Source organism: Pituophis catenifer, unplaced genomic scaffold (assembly GCF_029215685.1).
Source record: "Pituophis catenifer annectens isolate HBS135680 unplaced genomic scaffold, rPitCat1.0.hap2 SCAF_1, whole genome shotgun sequence".
NCBI classification, from domain to species: domain Eukaryota; kingdom Metazoa; phylum Chordata; class Lepidosauria; order Squamata; family Colubridae; genus Pituophis; species Pituophis catenifer.
In genome coordinates this window covers 78,241,010-78,262,110 of record NW_027256881.1, presented here as the reverse complement: position 1 = coordinate 78,262,110, position 21,101 = coordinate 78,241,010, and the positions used below count along the sequence as shown (strand labels likewise).

General features: G+C 39.6%; 1 protein-coding gene across 1 annotated transcript in view; it reads left to right on the top strand.

Moving 5' to 3' along the window:
- TULP4 (TUB like protein 4) overlaps positions 1-20,921 on the top strand; it is a 56,641-nt gene extending 35,720 nt beyond the window's left edge. Inside the window, exons 5-14 of the mRNA XM_070932631.1 lie at positions 4,833-4,967; positions 5,755-5,921; positions 6,347-6,571; positions 8,001-8,235; positions 8,809-8,953; positions 11,003-11,147; positions 12,010-12,103; positions 12,666-12,809; positions 15,284-17,910; positions 19,814-20,921. Of these exons, the coding sequence (XP_070788732.1) occupies positions 4,833-4,967; positions 5,755-5,921; positions 6,347-6,571; positions 8,001-8,235; positions 8,809-8,953; positions 11,003-11,147; positions 12,010-12,103; positions 12,666-12,809; positions 15,284-17,910; positions 19,814-19,930 (4,034 nt within the window). The 3' untranslated portion in view covers positions 19,931-20,921. The remainder of the gene's footprint in view (positions 1-4,832; positions 4,968-5,754; positions 5,922-6,346; positions 6,572-8,000; positions 8,236-8,808; positions 8,954-11,002; positions 11,148-12,009; positions 12,104-12,665; positions 12,810-15,283; positions 17,911-19,813) is intronic.
- Positions 20,922-21,101: the final 180 nt, after the last annotated feature.

Here is a 21,101-nt window from a genome sequence, read left to right as displayed (position 1 = left end):
ACTGAAACAATAGTCCTTATCAGCTTGTTATGATAAATGCAAGGTTGTGAGCTCCTAGCTGGGAGACTGAAAATTAAGGCAGTTCAAACAGAGAAATAGAGAAACCTCAGTTTTGGCAAGGCAGTCTTTGTGGCACGAAACACACCAGGAGCAAAATTTCCAGTAATGCGAATGGTTGTCTGCGACAACCAAACCATTCCCCTTTCCTCCTGTTTATTCCCCAGCCAGTTAGCATCCATGTTTGTTTTGTTTCCCGAACCGGCTCATTATCCTCCGTTGTTCACCTATCTGCTCTTCACATACGTGCATCTGGAACAGGCCCCAGCTGTTCCTTCTCCTCCCTCATCTCTGACTCTAAAGCAGCTGCCTCCCTGGCTGGGAAATGTTGGATGGTCTTGGCTCTATCTCTGTGTCCGATGCTGAGCATCTGTCAGAGCCTTCCCCAGGCTCCAGAACTGGCCCAAGTTCTTACCCAACCTCCTCATCGTCCGAGTGGGCCACAACAATACCCATACTTTTTGGCACTGTAGCTTCAGTTAGAATCCATAGTCATCTTCTGGTCAGAGATCAGCAAACTTGATTTAAAAAGTACTCTATAGACCTCTGGTTTATTTTCAGGAGTCAACACATCTTCATAACAAGTGAAAAGATTTCCAAATTCTGTAGAGCTCTTTGAGTATATTATATGAATCAAAAATATTCGATGAAAAATGCATAGATAAACTATGGAGTTTGCTGGTCATTGCCACCAATTTATATGAGTTTAAAGATGAATTGTCAGTTTGGAAGCCATTTTTTTCTTTTAGCTTCCTGACCGCCACATATTTTAGCCTGGGAAATTGGGAGGTTTTTTTTTTTGTTGGCGTAGCCATAACAACATTCCTTGCTCTGGGAGTCAAGGACATTTGCCTGCACCTGGATGGGGGGATTGTTTCCAGTTGAGCCTGAAGGGTGGATTGGACCATGTGATGAACTTGTGGGTGTGGAGCAGGGTTGTGAACTTTCAACTGGGTGGAGAAAACCTGGAAGCTTTCAGATTCGGGTTTTCCCAGATGTGGCAACATGACATCTCTAATAAAGTGAAACTTTGAGGAATCTATTACCTTGGAGTTTTATTTCATTGGGGGTATTTTTTGGAACCCTGACATGAATAACAGAAACTTGGGGAAAATCAGACTATCAATAGTTACTAGTTGGAATCATACTACTTTGATTCCCCTAAGATCAAAAGCAATATGCTGCTGGATATTGGTTATTGAGGAATAACACCTTGTGAATTATTCTTGTATTTGTATTTTTCTTTTGAAATTCTTTTAATTCTAGTTCATAAGGTATCTTCTGATATTTGGATATAGCAATATTTTGGCATCTATCTCCTCTTCTAAATAACTAATGATGTTTTAAAAAATCTTATTTTTGCATTATTTTTTGAACAAGGCCTTTGAATGTTTAAGACATCTGCAAACAGAGTGGCATAATTTGTATATTAACTAGATTTTTACATTTCTTCCACATCATTGCTGAGGATTTAATTTGCACATTGTACATTGCGTGCATACTTTGCTTAATTAGACACATTTTCCAGTCAAAAGCACAAAACTAAGGAATTGTTTGTCTGAAGCCATTGAACAGCTAGATTAACTCACATTATCAGTTCTTCCATGATTTGCTATTCTCAGAACCAAAACACAAGACAATAAGCATGAATTTCAAAAGGGCAAGTATTTACTTATTTAAAAACTAATCTGTAGCTTGACTGCTATTAATTACCAGATTTCCTTGTTTATCAAAAGGGAAGTAGAAAGAGATAATCTTTAGCTGCCAGCCTTCCTTAAGCTATTTCAACTTACTTTCAACCAGTAAGTGGAACAATTAAAGCAGGAGTATGTGCAACCCCCTAAAGCCATGGGTGTGGTCTCAGAGTTTTAGCAAAAAAAATAATAAATAACAAAATTTAGTCATTTTTTAATGTGGTGGTAGGATGATATTATTAGATAGATGGAAATAATTGTTAGATTCTGCCCTAGCTACTTGGTTGGTCTTAGCTGTGCTTACGTCCTGACGTTCAACTCCAGTAGTCCTTATCCTGAGAAAAATAGCATTTTCCTCAGTTAAAACAATTTCTTGCTCTTCCTGATACATTTATTTTAGAGGTGTCCCAAAGAGGATCTTCCATCATTTGTGGGACCTTTCTGAAATCAAAGTTTCTTAAGTGAATTATCTCAGATCCCCAGATTGCTTTATATTATGTCCCTTCAAGCTAAGAAGCTACAGTATGAGAGGTCATTTTAAGTAATTGCCTTTCAGTACTCAGAATTTTGAAGGGTCTTATATTTTAGCCTGGATCCCTATCTCTCACCACTATAATAAACACAATTGCATCCTGAATTGAAAAAGGAGTTGATTGAAACCAAATTTAAAAGATGGCCCTTAGAATTATGCACATTTTAGAAGAGGTCTACTGAAGTGACTTGGCAAAATAGTGTCCCAGTTCTCTTGAGGGGAGGGGGAACAAATGCTTCACTTCTATAAGTAACAGGGGCTTCCATTATGAGTTCAGAATTCTTGCTAGCAGGACGAAGTAGCCAATTAAAACAGAGCCACTCTACCTCCATGAAATATCAAAGTCAAGGTGCCTTATTCTGCCCATATCCTATCAAGTAAGAGAAAACAACTTCCTTCCCAAGGCCAAAGAGAAAAAGCAAAAGAGAAAAAAAAAAAAACCAAGGATTTGGTTTTCATTTTGAGCATGCAAACTCCACTATTTATGACATCACCAGATGAATCTTTGGAAACAGGCTGCTGCTCCCAACTTTCATTGGAAAACTTCTGGTTTATAATAAATTAGAACAGGAGGTTCATTCTGAGATTGCTTTACAGAGCCATGTACCTTGCTGTAGAAGAATAAAGCTGGCAGGTGTGTAAATCATGCTGAGTCAGTCAGCAGTGGGTGAACTTGGTTCAAGCCTACTTCTATTGATTATGCTAATATGACATATTCTTATGAAGCATTGTGTGTTCCATTGATCTGGTTTTGATTCACTAGAAGAGGAGGAGGGAGTTGCTTGAATTAAATCCATAAAACAATATCAGTTATATGATACTGGTGTTCAGTTCTCCACAATTTAGCAGAATGCATCTAGAGTAATGTTTAAAGAACACCTTTCTCATGCAGTGGCAGCCACTAATTATATAGTAAGTGTTGAAGATGGTGCTACAAATATACAATATACAGTGTGTGTTTTGTGTCTGTGTGTTTGTATGTAAAATATATAAAGTACAAATGTGAACCCCAAAGAAATAGCCTTATAGAAATATGACATTGTTTTTTAGTAGTTTCTGGGTTCTCAAGATTTATCCTGTTCTGCCTGGTCATGGATGGTCAAGTTCTGTTTTAAAATAGGGGCTCCCTAAGTATGAAAGATGAATATTTCAATTTTAAGAGGTTTCAGATCTGCAATACTTGAGAAATGAATTGTCCCCTCTCCTATTTTTTTTTCATTTCCCGAACGTTGATGAATTCGTATTGAAAGAAACTTTGACTAAAAGAATATGCTGCTTTCTCTCATAATTGAAATGCAACAGGATTTTTTTTTCACATGCTCATCAAAATATTATGAAACATGGGAGTCATAAATAGTGTTGCTTCAAGAGCCAGGTCTGCTCCACTAGCTTCTTGTTGGCAACCTTTGGATACTGGTGGGAATAGTTCAAATATTTCAGACTTTTTTTTCCTCTTAGCATAGTTGGCACTCCATACTATGCCTCTCTATTGGCCCAAGTCAGTTCCTTTTTTCTACGTGTCAGCCTGGTAGAGGCAAATACTTCATGGCACTATTGGCTTGTTTCCAAGCTTTGTGAGCGAAATATTGTGTTTTGGAAAGTTTTCTGGTGTCAAAAGTTTACAAGCAGATTTATGCAGCTGCACCACATGGGTAGAAGTCTTCATAACTTCCTGGATCAATGTGATCTGTTTACAGAGTGTAGGGGACTCTGATCATGCTGTGAAATATACTTTTAAGTGGAGACAGGACTTCCATCAAGTCATCAAACAAGCCAATAAATAAATAAGATAAATCTAGTTTTTACAAAATGTGGCAACTTTCTCAACTAGTAGTTAGACCAAAAGGCAAGAGTCCCTTTAGAGTGCTTGCAGCAAGGCCTCTAACTGAGGAGTGAGGCAGTCTTCTCCAACCTAGTGATAATGGCAATATCCTGATGCAGCATATGGGGTGAGGTTAATGGAGATTGTAGCCTCCATTGTAGACGCAGTGCTCAGTGGCTAAGACGCTGAGCTTGTCGATCGAAAGGTCGGCAGTTCAGCGGTTCGAATCCCTAGTGCCACGTAATGGGGTGAGCTCCCATTACTTGTCCCAGCTTCTGCCAACCTAGCAGTTTGAAAGCATGTAAAAAATGCAAGTAGAAAAATAGGGACCATCTTTGGTGGGAAGGTAACAGCATTCCGTGCGCCTTTGGCGTTTAGTCATGCCAGCCACATGACCATAGAGATGTCTTTGGACAGCGCTGGCTCTTTGGCTTTGAAATGGAGATTAGCACTGCCCCCTAGAGTCGGGAATGACTAGCACATATGTGCGAGGGGAACCTTTACCTTTACCTAGTCTAATTTATCAGGAAGGCACTGGGTTAAGGAAGAGAAAACTTGGATTACAATGGGCCATTGAAGGATCAGTATTAAGACTGTGACATTAACATTACAGACCATCCTGGAAGGAGGATGTGCTTATTTCTGGGAAACTCTGCAGTTAAAGTCCTATCGGGACTTTCATGTGGACCTGGAAACATCTATTTTTCTTTCTAACTTTACCTTGCAGATGGCCCAGCGGTATATCCAGTCCTGGTTCAGAACACCAAACAGCTTCTCACTGTCAGCTTCACATCAGGAGATATTAGCTTAATGAACAACTACGATGATTTATCTCCTACCACCATCCGCTCAGGGTTAAAAGGTACAAAAGGGAAGTTACTTGTTTGCTTTAATTTTGATTGTTTTGACAGCATTTGTTTCCTGAAGCTCAGTAACTGTCTGCATATTTTCTCCTAGCTATAGTGACACCTACCTGTCAAAAAGGAAAAGTTAACCATAAAATGGTTGCTAGTTTTGTTGCTATTTTTAAACACACACACACACACACACACACACACACAATCTGTTGGCTCAATATCCTGGACTCAGCTCAGTTATTCAGCCTCTCAAAATCTTTGACTCTTATTTCCCTCACACTACCTAAAGTTGTTAACAATGGTAATTTTAAGGTGATAGAAGGGGAAAATATGTGATTGGAGAATAGACAACATTAACAGTTTTAATTAACTGTCACTAAGATGAAGTCAAATTTATATCTTTTCCATGATCCTTTTTCTTCATGCAAACATAAGGATACAATGTGGGGGTGGCCTAGCCTGATTCATGAACCCAACTACTGTGGTTTAGCAATCATGGCTTATGAATCGAATGATGTCTAAATCCAGACTTTCTGTCAAGTGAAATGCTTCAAAAATTGTCCCATGGTGGTTGAAAGGCTTGCCTCAACATGTAGGATAAGACAGGAAGAATAATTTTGGCGAATGGACTGTTACTGTTACTTTCATAATGTTCATTCATATGCTGTTTTGCTTATTTCTTGATTAGTGGCAGCCCTCTTAAACATTCCTGTGGGGAAGATGAGTCTAGGATAAATGTAGTCACTTATGAGAGGATCTATTTGCTAAGTTTCTGCTGTTTTGTGGTTTTAGATGTAGTGGCTCAGTGGTGCACGCAAGGAGACTTGCTGGCCGTAGCAGGCATGGAAAAACTTAGCCAACTGGCCGAACTTAACGCTGCTTCTTTTCTGAAAAGTGCACTCGTCAAGTTCTACAATATTCATGGTGAACACATCTACACGTTGGAGACCCCTGTACAGGTAAGAGTTATGCTGAAGAGCATGACCTGAGGAAGAAGGTTAAAAAAAATCCCAACATATATTCTCAAATAGAAAAATTGCTAGCATGATAGTGCAGATACGAATCACCGTATTACGAATTACACAGAATCATTGTGACTTATTTAACTAGTGTTAATAACTATTGTTCACTATTGTTAATAAAATGGAGAAAAGATTGGAATGATAAGAAGGCTTCCATATCCTAATATCCTATCCTAGCAATTGAAGATAGTAATAGAGTCCTAGAATAATAGAGCCTTAGAAAGATATATACACTTGAACATACCTCTCAGGTGTGAATCATGTGGAAGGGCATGTGGACAATAAAATACATCCTACTAAAAAATCTTTAAAATATGATTCATTGATACAGAAAAGTCTAAAAAAATATTTTTTTCACACAGCGCCCCATAATCTCAATTTGCTGGGGTCATAGGGACTCACGTCTGCTCATGGCTTCTGGCCCTGCCCTGTATGTTGTCCGAGTAGAGCACCGAGTGTCCAGCTTACAGCTCCTGTGCCAACAAACAATAGCCAGCTCTTTGAGAGACGACAAAGATATCAGTAAATTAACCCTGCCTCCTCGGCTTTGTTCATACCTAACCACTGCCTTTACACCAACAATCAAGGTAAACAAATGGTGGGGTGATAAACCTGTCAAAATTAGTATGTGGGGTCCAAATAAGCTCTCTGACCTTATTTGTTTTCTTGCAGATGTTTCATTACCAGTCTAGGTAACATCATCAGTGCTAGGGTGTATATAGTATAGTATGGCATGAAGTATAGTATAGTATAATATAGCAGAGCAGAGCAGAGCAGAGCAGAGCAGAGCAGAGCATAGAATGGAAGATAGGTCTAGTTTAAACTATAGAAGGGACTGACATTAAAAAAATGAAGTACAGAAATCACATTGTAGATTAAGGCAGCAATATTTGACAACAGTGGTGGGTGACTCACAGCCTGTATGTATTTCACAAGCACCCATATTTTGACCCTCAAAGCATTCCTGGGGTAAGGAGGAATCTAATTTTTTAAAACTTCATTTGCATGTTGGAGGAGATTTTAAAAATCAATAGCCTAGATCAGGCTTATTTTTTTCCTCTGCTATTCAAGTGGCAAAATGATTTTATGGCTTGAATGAAGACATCGGTTCTACCCCTTAAATACCCTCCCCCCCCCAGTGGTGAAATGTAAAATTTGTTACTACCGGTTCTGTGGGCATGGCTTGGTGGTGGGGTAATGTGACTGGGTGGGCGTGGCCAACTTTTTTTTTTACTTTTAAAACCAGTTTTTTAAAAAAATGCTTTTAAAAGCCTCTAATGATCCCAGCTGAGCTATGCGATCATCAGAGGCTTTTTTTTTTTTTTTACTTTTAAAAGCATTTTTTTGTCCAAAGAGGTTGTAGAAAAAATGCTTTTAAAAATAATTTTAAAAAGCCTCTGATGATTGCACAGCTCAGCTGGGCATGGGGGGGGGGGGCGGCAGGGATTTTTGCTATCGGTTCTCCAAACCACCTGCCGCCATCGCTACTGGATCGGGCGATCCAGTCTGAACCTGGAGCATTTCACCCCTGCCCCCATCCCAAAACAGACCAGAAAGTTGGCCTCCCTGTTATGGAGATATTATAATATCACTGGCTAAGACCTCCTGTTAAATTGCCACTTCTCTTCCCTGCCTTTATTTGAGAGCAATTTCCACTTAATTCATTGGCCTAGATTCAAAGTCTCATAAGAAGAAATCAAAGCAATGCTTAGTTTAGTAACCTGCATAACCATTAATGTAGCTCATCTCCTAGCTGAATCATAAAACCTTTGTGCTTGGCTTTTACAGGAACTGCTTTAAAAAGCAGTTATCCACTTATCTAACACCACTGTTGGTTATTACAGTTTTGCATACAACAAAGCTTTCATTACAACTGAATAAGGTCAAAGGCTTAATCATATTAGTTTGAAGTATGTGCAAAATTCAGCGTGACATTGAGCAGGTCTTCTTGAATGATAGAAAGGTGGTGAGAGAATGACTGGTATGACTTTTTTATTTATTCTACATTTAACCCAGCCTCCTATCCCAGACCCTAACAATATGCGAGATTTTGTTAGTTACCCAACATCTGGCAATGAAAGGCTTCACTGTACAATGAAGCGGACAGAAGATGACCCAGAAGTTGGAGGTCCTTGCTATACATTGTATTTAGAATATTTGGGTGGTCTGGTGCCTATCTTGAAAGGTCGTCGAATTAGTAAACTCAGGCCTGAGTTTGTCATCATGGATCCTAAGACAGATGGAAAAGCAGGTACAGAGTTTTGAGTTGGCGGTTCTTAGATTCCAGTTCTAGTTGTTGTGAGAGAGCCATGTTGTGCATGGATTTCTTATGCAAATATCATGTATTTTATTAGAAATAGCTCATTTTAAGATGCACGGAAATTCTACTGTCAATCTGCTGTTGTCTAGCATCAGCCTTAAACTTCATCTCTTGTTCATGGAAAAAAAATCCATTAGAATGACATATATAATTTTTTTCCTCTGCTAATCCACAAAACTAGTTCGCCTACTTAAGAATAGTCATGCTATTTATTTCTCTTATCAGCAATTCAATTTCTCTTTTAAATTGTAGTCTCTTATAATATTATATGACTTGACAGGAGGGGCAAGGGGATATTTAAACTGTTCAGAGCATTTTTTTTTCAATTTTGTAGAAATGCTTGTCAATTCAGATAACTGAACACTATTTGTTTGAATTCAGAGTATTCCATATTGCAGTTATATAGCAGGTACTACTTATAGAATAAGCTAGAGATGACTGAGCTATAATTGGGATCTGATTTGTGAATGCTTCCATCTTCCTCTTTTTCCTTTTATATAATAGATGAAGTCTATGGAAACAGCTTGATTTCCACCATGATTGATAGCTGCAACTGCTCTGATTCCAGTGATATTGAACTGAGTGATGACTGGGCTGGGAAAAAATCTCCCAAAATCACTCGTGCTAGTAAATCACCCAAACTTCCCAGGTATTCTTTCTCCCATATGTATATGAATTTTATGTATATGTATATGAATGTATTATTCACATGCATACACATACATATCCATCTGTAAATGTATTATCATGTGTATGCATATGCAAAGATGTTGTCCCATAAAATTAGAATAAAAAGTAATATTCCTGGGGCATAAGAAACTGGCCATTTAAGAAATGCTGGGTTTTTTTTTTTCCATATAAAGCTTGATAAGAACCTTAGAATTCTTTTCTGTGATTAAGTACCAGAGTAAAGTAGCCATGATTCTGAGGTTTGTTATCAAGCATTCGTCAAATCAGTGCCAAGCCTTGCATAAAGTGAATACCAAATTTTTTTTTTCTCTCTGATGTTAAACAATTTCAGAGGTTTGATGAAACATAAAATGTTACAAGGTACTTCCAAGTTTTTTATTCTTTTCCAGACACATTTCTTTCTCTTTCTTTGCTCTTAATTTGGCAGATCGATTGCCCAGTTCATCAGTATTGCCAAGAGAGTTTCTATTCCACAGTTGAATAATTTTCTGCTGTGAGGAATTTTCTCCTTTCTGTTTACTGAACTTCATGGTTTTGTTGATGTGTATTGGGCTGAACTGAGTGGTTTGACTGGTTCCAGATCGGTTATTTTGAAAAGGGCAAATTAGGGCATTATCCTTCTTGAAAATTCAGTATTTCAGCCATAAGGTTCCTGTTGCAGAACACTGCTCTAAACCTCTCCTAATCCCTGTTGATTTGAGAATAGTTTTCACAGAATATTAAACCTGATGCTCGTGTTTGATATGTAAGCATAAAACTGTCCTGGATTTGAACCTGAATGTTATCCCAGAAAGAAAAAAAAATGCTGTTACACTATAACTACTTCTTTCGTATGAAAAACTCCTCCTAAAGTCAGTAGCATATAGTGCAGATTGGCTAATCCCTTAGTACAGGGGTCAGCAACCCGTGGCTCTGGAGCCGCATGTGGCTCTTTCATCCCTCTGCTGCAACTCCCTGTCACCAGTCGGCTTCCCAATTGATAGGGCTTTCGGTTAGGACAGGTAGAGGAAAAACGATGCCGCACTAGGAAGAGATTCTATGGTGGGGGAACTGGACTTCCGGTCGGCTCCAGAATTGAATGGGGGGCTTCCAGTTAGGACCTTTGTGGCTCTTTGAGTGTTTAAAGGTTGCCAACCCCTGCCTTAGGATGTCTATAAGTAACCTCCCTACAATTCTTACTCTATCATGAACGCATCTATATGTGTATGGAAGCACATGCACAACTTTTCTTACCAGAAAAATAAAATAATTGCATTTTTGCTTCCTGCAGCACAAGGAATGGCCACTTTTTCAGTCTGAGAGGAACCAGGAAGTGTTGTCATTTTTCCCAATTTATCATTCACTAGGGTTTTTCTTCTGTTGAAAGCAGTGAAAATGCACTGATTTTCAATCTCTCATGCTGGTAGAAAATGTGGATCTATGCATGTATCCTTTTGCCGGGAGAAAGGAAAGGAAAAAAAGAGGCATTTTGCTGTTCCTTTGCTTCCAGAGACAACTGTTCCTTGTAGAGGTAGTCCTCAACTTACAACCACAATTGAGCCCAAAATATCTGTTGCTAAGTGAAAAATTTGTTAAGTGAGTTTTGCTCCATTTTACAACTTTTCTTGCCACATTTGTTAAGTGAATCACTGCAGTTGTTAAATTAGTAACATGGTTGTTAAGTGAATCTGGTTTCCCCATTGACTTTGCTTGTCAAAAGGTTGCAAAAGGGGATCACATGACCCCAGGACACTAGAACCGTCATAAATGTGAGTCACTTGTCAAGCATCCGAATGTAAATCGTGTGATCATGGAGATGCCACAATGGTCACAAGTGTGAAAAAGGGTCATAAGTCACATTTTTCAGTGCCGTTGTCACTTTGAATGGTCACTAAGTGAGCTGTTGTAAGTCCAGGACCACCTGAACCTTGTTGATCATATTAGCAGTCCATAGATCAGCATACTATTGTGTTGTAAAGAGACAGAGCATATCTATTTGTTCGTAAGTAACTTGAAATTTTATTTGCAGAATTAATATAGAAGCTCGCAAATCTCCAAAATTATCACGAGCTGCTCAGGAGATATCAAGATCTCCCAGATTACCAATAAGGAAGCCCTCCATAGGATCACCTAGCCTAACTCGTAGAGAATTTCCTTTGGAAGACATCACTCAGGTACCTCATGTGGCCATCTACTGTGTTTCCCTGAAATAAGACCCTGTCTTATATTTTTTTGAACCCCGAAATAAGCGCTTGGCCTTATTTTCGGGGAGGTCTTATTATTTTGGGGTGCATGGAGCAAGATGGGGCTCCTCTTGCTGTCTTACCTAATTTCCAGCTCTGTGTTTAAATATTTTTGGGGAGGGCTTATTTTTGGGGGGAGGCTTATTTTAGCACTTGCGCTCAAAAGCTCGATTGGGCTTATTATCAGGGGAAGTCTTATTTTCAGGGAAACAGGGTATCTATTTGCCTACTTACCAGCATTATATTAGCCCAGAGTCCATTGGAGTTGGGTGGCCGATAAGTTAAAATGTTCTTCAAAAATGCTTAAGATTCTGGACTGAAGTTCTATCTTTCTTAAACATGGATGCTAGTTGGATAACTTTGGGCCAATCACACTTTCTCTAGCCTAGACTTGGAAGTCAAAATTATATCTATCACTCAGCTCAGACTGGCCCAATATGATAAATTAGTCAATAATCTTCAATGAAGAACACTGCATCCCACAAAAATATTCCTTGTTTTGAACTAGGTCACAGCAGCTGAAACGTCCATTTAGATCAGTGTTTCTCAACCTTGGCACATTGAAGATGTGTGGACTTCAACTCCAAGAATTCCGCAGCCAGCTTTGCTGTGCACACATTTTGGAGAGAGAGAGGTTCCCTGAAGATAGGCTCCAGTACGAGTCCAAAAGCTTGGAAGAATAAATTTCTGATTCCAGTGACTGACTCAGATTCGATCCTGATTAAAATAATGTTTATAAACGCTCTAAAATTATTTTTTATGAGCTTGTTTTTCTTATGTCTTTTCATTGCAGCACAATTATCTTGCTCAGGTCACATCAAATATCTGGGGAACCAAATTTAAAATAGTAGGCTTGGCTGCGTTCCTACCAACCAATCTCGGTGCAGGTAAAATTTAATTTTGAACTTTACTTTCATTTCAGTTTCTTCCTAACCAGATATGTATATACCAGTTCCTTTTTAGAAAAAACACACAGTTTTTTTTAGAAATGGTAAAAGTGTAACTAATGGAACAGACAACAAAAACATTTTAGAATAGAAGTGTCTGGTTGCATTAAAAATTGATAATGATGTTGTTCAGATTTACTCAGGGATTTGACATGTTCTGTCTTGTCTCTGGTTTGATGCCAATTGCTATATATCGGCAGGAAGGGATAATTCCCATAATCACACGTTAGGTGATGAAGTTACTATGAACAGATTTTTACTGTAGTTATTTGGGGAGATGACTAGTCTTGTAAATGATCTGAAATGATTCTTCAAAATCTCAAGAGGCTTCTGGGTGACACTTTAATTCCTGTTGAATTATTCACAGGACCTCATCCCCAAATCAGAAGTGTAGTGATTGTTAATTCAGTCATTCTCAGTATGGCCTGAAATTTCCAATTTTTGTTTACATTTTTGGATTTTTGGTTTTTATTTCTTCCCTCTTTTGTCATTCTTTCTGCAGTTATCTATAAAACCAGCTTGTTGCATCTTCAGCCAAGGCAAATGACCATTTATCTCCCAGAAGTGCGGAAGATTTCCACTGATTATATCAACCTACCTGTTTTCAATCCCAATGTTTTTAGTGAAGATGAAGATGATTTACCAGGTGAGATTTAACTTGAATATTTAGTTCCTTTAATGGAGTACACAAACTGTGGTTCTGCTGGAAATAAACAGCTCAGGATACACAATTCTATTAACCTGATTTAAAGCCTATATAAGGATAATCATAAAGAGACACTGTGAGCATACTCCTTGCTTTGGAGTTTGTAAAAGGCCATGAACTCCAGAATTGATAATCTATTTTAGTGCTTCCATCAGGGACCTAACACATCCTAAGAAGCCTTTACTGAATCCCGACCAGTGCAGATAATTCCTCCCTCTACCAACCTCCTGCTTTATATTGCTTATTGAGCTGAGAGATCTGATGACGGTTGCGAGATGAAAGAGCCTCAAGAGCTGGATGCCTTGTACAAGGCATCTATCAATTATGGAATTTGACAGAACTTGAATTCTTGGCAGTGTCCAAGACTTTGTCAATTCTTTCTAGTTTGTCTTGCCAAGATCCTACTGTGTTTTCCCGAAAATAAGACCCTGTTTTATATTTTTTTGAACCCTGAAATAAGCACTTGGCCTTATTGCCATGCGCTCAAAATCCTGATTGGGCCTATTATCAGGGGATGTCTTATTTTGGGGGAAACAGGGTATAAGGAATATAAAGCTGGCTATATGATAGATAAGTTGGGTCGAGCTTCTAGTTCTTACAATGTTCTGAATAACAACATTAAGAATTAACCCAAGAGGGCAAAGAAAGTTTGGCAGTCTACACATGTAAACAAGAAAGCATAAATAATAACTAATCTATGTATTATGTGGGTATGCTGTTGATTAATTGACGGTTATTATTTATGCATGAACTGGATTCCAGTGAGATCTAACCATTGCTAATTAGGACTTTTGGGAACTTAACAGCCATTTTTGGAACTGGGAATTTAATCATCACCATTAGGATTACATCATTTACGAATTTGCAAATTTTCTGAGGCTAGGTTTTAATATGATACAAAGATTTGCAATCACAATTACTCAGGCCTGGAAAAGATAATAGCATTTCTTAATGATAAAATCAATATGCCTTGATTAAATACTATTCCTGCCAAATTATCCAGAGATTAAGCAACAACAATATTGCCAGGAACTTTTAGATACTGTATTTGTGTGCTCATCTTGTTTTTTCATGCTCAGGTTTTAGGAAGACAGATGAGATCTCACTTTTATAGAAAGAAATATTTACATGCTCTGTAAATTGGATACCCCATCATTTCAGGTTATTGAAGACCTTATCAACATGCAACTGAAACTAGGAAGAAAAAAAATTAGAGTTTTTTCTTCAAATTATATTCAAGTGACTTTAATAGTAGCATTTATTCATTTCTAGTACAACTCTATTCTTTAAAGATTGTTGAGATTAAAGTAGTGGATAGGTGCATTTAAAATCTTCAGGTTATATTATTACTGTGTTGTCATAATTGCTTGGCTCTAATAATATAAATTAAAATTTATTATATGACTACTCACTTTGTTAAATTTACATCAAAGAGCCTAATTTTACCTAAATAGATTGGTTTCATACCAGCCTGGTCTGTAAATCTTGGCTCTTTAGTCACGTAAGCATTTATTCAGGAGTTGGCTTATTTGGCAGATGGCTCACAAATATGATTTAGTTTCTTTATTAGACAAATGGAAGCCTTAAACACATAGATTACTCCACGGCAGCACATAGAAATCAAAGCCTTTATGGATGTCTGCAGTCCAAGGTTTGAATACTAGGAAGTTTGTTCCTATGTTTATGAGTTGTTAAATAGTTAGCCATTCTTTTGATAACTTTGGGGAGAAGGTATATTGTTTTATTGGCATAATGATTCATTGGAGCCTGGGAACTACTCATTTCTAGTCAAATTCTTCATCCTTTATTCACACTATAAAAGAACAGTAGGTGATCGTTAATAAGGATTTATTTATATTCAATTCTAACCTTCTCCTTGGGGCAAATTCCCATTATCTTTTTTAACCAGTTAGTTAGCACCAAGTTTAGCAGAATTTCAGCCAATCAAGATTCCCTTTAGACCAGGATATTTGTTGTGATTGGGAGTAAAAATGCTTTTCAGGAAGAATGCAAAGCATATTTGACAGTTATTTGATTTGCTGCTCGTGACGATGCCACAGAGATACAGTACATTCGTTTGAGTAACAATGCAAATTCAAAGGTGGAGTAAATCGAAGTATTTGCTAAGTGGTAGATTAACAAAATGAATTATAGAGATGACAAGGATAGGATACCCTGTAAACCAGGGGTGTCAAACTCGTGGCGTCACATTGTTGTCACATGATGTATCACAACTTTCCCCCTTTGCTAAACTGGGGTGGGCATGGCCAGCACATGACGCATCTGGCCCATGGGCCACAAGGTTGACACCCCTGTTGTAAACTATACTTTAAATCTGACACTATTAATCTAATATATCTATTGAAAATAAACAGTTCAATGCCATAATGTAATACTATGTGTTTATATGACAGTGACTGGAGCATCAGGAGTTCCTGAGAACAATCCACCTTGCACCGTAAACATCCCAATTGCTCCTATTCACAGTTCAGCACAAGCAATGTCACCAACTCAGAGCATAGGGTTGGTGCAGTCTTTGCTAGCTAATCAGAATGTGCAACTGGATGTCCTCGCAAATCAGACAACAGCTGTGGCAACAGCAGACCACGTGGCTGATAATGCAGTCCATTATCCAATCCCAAGCAGATACTCTAGCCCAGGCCAAGTGATCTTTGGAGGAGTAGAAATGGGACGTATCCTCCAGGTCCCTCCTCAGTTACCCTTGCCACCCCAGAATGCCATCCAGATGGCAATTGTGGACCACAGAGATGGGGACAGAGACCACGAACACCTCCAAAAAGCTAAGGCTCTGCGTCCCATCCCCCAGGTGGCTGAAGGAGACACAGCTGTCTTCAGCACTGCCCAAGAAATTCAACTGAACAAAATAAACCCTCCTCCTCCATACCCCGGAACCATACCTGCGGCTCCTACTACGGCTCCACCACCACCACCACCTCCTCCAGTACCTCCACAACCTCCGGTAGATCTCTGTTTGAAAAAAGGTGATTTCTCTCTATATTCAGCAGCCCATTACCAGACCCCTCTGGGCTATGAGAGAATCACCACCTTCGACAGCAGTGGGAATGTCGAGGAGGTGTGCCGCCCTCGAACCCGGATGGTGTGTGCCCAGAACACGTACACTCTGCCCGGGCCAGGCAGTTCTGCCACTTTACGGATTACTTCATCAGAGAAGAAGATTCAGCAGCCATGCACTAGTGCCACCTTGAACAGGCTCACAGTTCCGCGTTATTCCATTCCAACAGGGGACCCACCCCCTTATCCAGAGATTGCAGCTCAGCTAGCTCAAGGCCGGGGCATCACACAGAGGTTGGACAATAGCATCATCCATGCTACACTGCGGAGAAATAGTAGGGAGGCAGCCCTAAAAATGGCTCAGTTGGTGGACAGCCAGAGGGCCACTTTGCAGTTCCCACTGAAACTGAAGAGCAATGTTGTGGGAGCCCAGTACCAGCAGCGAGTGCCAACTGCCCTGTACACATGCAGCCAGTGCAGCAGCAACACGAACAATGGCACCAGCAACACGAACAATGGAAATGGGAACATCAGTAATATCAACGCAAGCAGCGGCACATCAGGCCTCAGCACTATGAGGCCTGATATAACCACAGGAAGCAGCTCTCAGCACAATTCAGTCATTGCACACTCAGCCAGTACATCGCCTTTGGCCTCCCAATCCTCTTACAATTTATTGAACCCACTTGACAATTCTCGGGAGCGGACCGATTACGTAAACTCTGCCTTCATGGAGGATGAGGCTCTTTCTCAACACTGCCCTGTGGAGAAATCAGCACGCCACGTCCCTGTAGCCATGGCAGAACCTAACATTGCTGTAAAAAGGCCACCTCCCTATCAGTGGGAACCTATGATGAGCGAGGAGATATGGGTTCCTCAAGAAAGGACAGCTCATAGTACTTTGCCCAACCCTGGTAAATCCAACCCTCTAGTCATTGGCCAAGCTCAACATTTGGATATATCCCGAGCAACCTTTGTTTCCCCCAAATCTCCAACCAGTCCCACTGCCACTTTCCAGATGAGTTATGGTGTTGGAGCACCATATTTGGGAAATTATAGTATCCCTCCTCCTCCACTTCCTCCTCTTCAAGGAATGCAGGTCCCTTGTTCTCCCAAAGAAGCTCTGGCCCCATCCCAAATTGTACAACAGGAGCCATCTGTTGTTCTTCAGCCAGCCTATCCCTCAAACCTCTCCTACTGCCCTTTGCCTCCCATGTATCCTGGAAATAGTACTTGTTCAAGTTTACAGCTGCCACCAATGGCCTTGCATCCATGGAATTCCTATAGCACATGCCCACCTTCTGTCCAGAGTACCCAGAACGTTCTGCCACCCAAGGCGCTTCTTGTGGTGGACAAATCTGTTATGTCTCCACCACCAGTAGAGCCTCCGGGTCATGTGGGCTCTGATGTGATGGCAGAGACAGCAGATAACTTCCAAGAAGTGCTCTCCTTGACTGAAAGTCCCATTTCTCAGAGGACAGACAAGTTTGGGAAGAAGAATCGCAAGCGCCTGGATAGCCGAGCGGATGAAGGAAATATGCAGGCTATCACAGAGGGAAAAGTCAAAAAGGAGGCCAGGACCACATTGACTGACTTCAATTCCCTAATAGCCAGCCCAAGACTGGGCAGGGAGAAGAAGAAACTCAAGAGTCAGAAAGATCAGCTGAAGTCAAAAAAACTGAACAAGATGAACGAATTTCAGGACAGCTCAGAAAGTGAGCCCGAATTGTTTATTAGTGGGGATGAACTGATGAATCAGAGCCAAGGGAGTAAAAAGGGGTGGAAAACGAAAAGGAACTTGAGGACAGCCAGCGAACTGGATGAATTTAAATGTCGGAAAGCAAACGAGAAGGAAGATGGGCGGCTGGGAAACCAGGGCTTTGTGTACGTGATGGCAAATAAACAGCCTTTGTGGAATGAGGCAACCCAGGTCTATCAGCTGGACTTTGGAGGGAGGGTGACTCAAGAATCTGCAAAGAATTTCCAGATTGAGCTGGAAGGAAGACAGGTAAGCTAACCAAGAGAAAATGGAAAACCCTTTTTTGTTTAACATGTATGTCAGGTGAAGCTTCATATGATTGCTCTTGAACAGTTCACCTATTTCCTTGCAAAGAATGATACACACGCACACACACAAACACACACACACACACACACATGGTAGATGTACTGCTGATACTAGAGTGAGATTTGTACCAGACGTGACTTTAAGTACTGATGGGAGTAAAGTGTGGATCATGGCTAAGAAACCTCTAGCCCTTTAAGATGTAACTGTACTTCAACTTCTGATATTCCTGATTAGCCTTGCTAACTAGGGCTACTAAGAGTTATAGTTCAGCAATCATTGGAGACCACAAATTTCCCACTTTTACAGTTCTCTTTGAGATACCTGCAACTTTTGGGTATCCTGAAAGACTTGAAACTATGTAAAAATAAATCTGTTTTGTTCCAGGAAGAGAGTGGAAGGTAAGATAACTGCTTATTTTTTTTCCTGGATATTTGCAATAATAAAAATTACCAAGCCAAATTACTAGAAACTCTTATGGTCTGTGAGTAATACCACACTGAAATGATAAGCTTTGGGAGGAAATCTCTTGCGTTATGATATCATAAACACAAATGACATGAATCATGTAATTTGCTTCATTCACATCATATTTATTGATAATACTGAGACTTTATTGTTGCTCCCCTCCAAAGAACAACCTTTTCCCCCTAGTAAGTAGATTAAAATAACAAAACATCTTCACACACACAAACAGACTCTCATAGGAGCAAGTCAATTACAAAGGAAACTATGATTACTGAGCAATATCAAGCAACCAATCAAAACCCATAATGGTGACTCCCAATTTACACTTTATCTCCTTCCAGGAGTCTCTTTAAAAAGCCAATTGTTTACAGCTTTCCTATAAATCAACAGGAGACAAGATGTGACTGATGCAAATTGCATAATTTACATAATGAAGACTTGACACCAGTCTGGCATATAAACATTTCTGCTACAAAACAACAACAGTGTGAACAGAAGTGTTAAGAGGAAATATGAAATTCTGACTGTTGTTTTCCTCACTTATAAGAGCTGCTGTATTACGTACTTTAGTAGTAGAACGTACCATAACAGAGACACAAAGTGGTTTTCAAAATTAAGCCAGTGCTTTGTTTTCTAAAAACAGAGAAATCATACTCTTTGGTTTTTAAAATGAGTTCCACACTCGACTGAAATAGAACACTTGTAAATTGCTTCAAGATTTAAAATGAAAACAAATGAGTATAAATAAAATGACTAATATGGTTTGGTTGACTTTGGGCTAATGTGGCATGGGAATCCTGCCATTGTTCCACTTCCAGATTTGTAGAATTCAGCTCCCAGAATTCTCAGGAATTCCGGGAACCGAAATCCACAATCTGGAGATTGGTGAACACTGTTTTATGATTTAGCAGTGTGTGCAAGTTCAGTTTTGACATAATCAGTAAACCATGGTTCAGTCCAGAATAGTTGTTTGAATCCATTGAAGAGCCTAGTGCTCAGTATGGCTGCCATTCTCTTTGAAAACCTTAGCAATGCTAGTAGAACTTCATTCCAAGCCAGCTGGATGATTTGAGCCAATCAATTTTTCTTAGCCCAATCCACCTCATAGGGTTGTTGTTGTTGTTGGGGGGGTGGGAATAAGAGGAGAAGAAAGAAGCATTAGGTATGTTTGCTGCCTCAAGTTACTTATAAAGCAGGTAAGGCAGAACAACAATCTAATAAATAAAGATAAATATAATTCTTGGTAGAAGGCAAAGGATTGTGAGCTTCTCCTTCCTTTAATGGCCCACTTTCTATTAATCTGATTTATTATTTACTCTTTCTCTTCAGCCACTAATTTTATTCTTCTTCCCCTCCTCCCCTCCCCCCAATCTTTCAGGTCATGCAATTTGGACGGATTGATGGCAATGCCTATATCTTGGACTTTCAATATCCATTTTCAGCGGTGCAGGCCTTTGCAGTAGCTTTGGCTAATGTGACTCAACGTCTGAAATGAAAAGAGAAAAACAGTCTAGGGAGGATTACAAAAAATAAAAAATAAAAAAATAAAAATCCACCCCACCCAATGGAGCTTTCTCATAAGGGCCAGCCCAGGAAATGTCAGGGTGGAGGTCTAGTGGAGTTGCACAAAGGAATCTGAGAGGAAGGGTGGAAATGCAACTGGAAAAGTCTACAAGTGCCCAAAGGAGGGCATCAACTTTAAACACTCGGGGGAATGGGGTTGGGACCCTTTTGGTTTGGGGTTAAATTTATTTGAATCAATATTTTGCTGATTTTTCGGAGCAAAGGAAGGATGAGATCTATTCGGTATTATGCTGGGAAAATGTGGCTTTTGACTTGTGATGGTTCTTCTGTGTTTGCTGCAAAAAATAGCTAATGTAAGATGATAGAGGGATTTTAAAGATTGCCCTTCCTTCTTTCCTTCCTTCCTTCCTTCCTTCCTTCCTTCCTTCCTTCCTTCCTTCCTTCCACCCTCCCTCCCTCCCTCCCTCCCTTCTCTCTCTCTCTCTCTCTCTCTCTCTCTTTTTCCTTCACGCTGTTCTGTTCTTTCTAAACCGAGAAATCATGGCCCCTCACTTTGGACTTGTTGGTATTATTTACATCAATTATAACAGCAAAAAAAGAACAAGAAGGCTATATTATACTTGAAGACATGTGTTTTTTCCCAGATAGCTGAGCTCTGTAGGCATGATAGAGATTTGTTGGAAATCCATATCTAATTTCTAAAATATTCTTCAAAAGAAAAGCTATTACTTTGGGGGTAGTTTGCAAAAGATGCTGTGTTGAAGAAGCTAGTGAGGTTTTTTTTTCTCTTCCTTTTCATTGTGATCTGTGATCTGGATTATGAGTCTGTACCAGACAGTAAAAACTAGGGGGCGGGAGGGGGGAGGCCAGGGAATGAGGCATGCAGATACATGTTGTTTTGAAATATTTGTATTGATTTTTGTATGAATGTAGGATACATATGACTTGGTGTGGCATTTAAGTAAGAGCTACATCTTCTGGTCCTCACTTAACAATGTTTACAAATTAAATAAATAAAAATGTAACTTTTGAGCAATTGGAGTTCCACAACATTGTAGTACTAATCCAGAAGACTATTGGCAAAAACTGGAGCACTTTTTGTGAATTATAGGCAACAGTCAGATTGGTGTCTTGAGCAACCC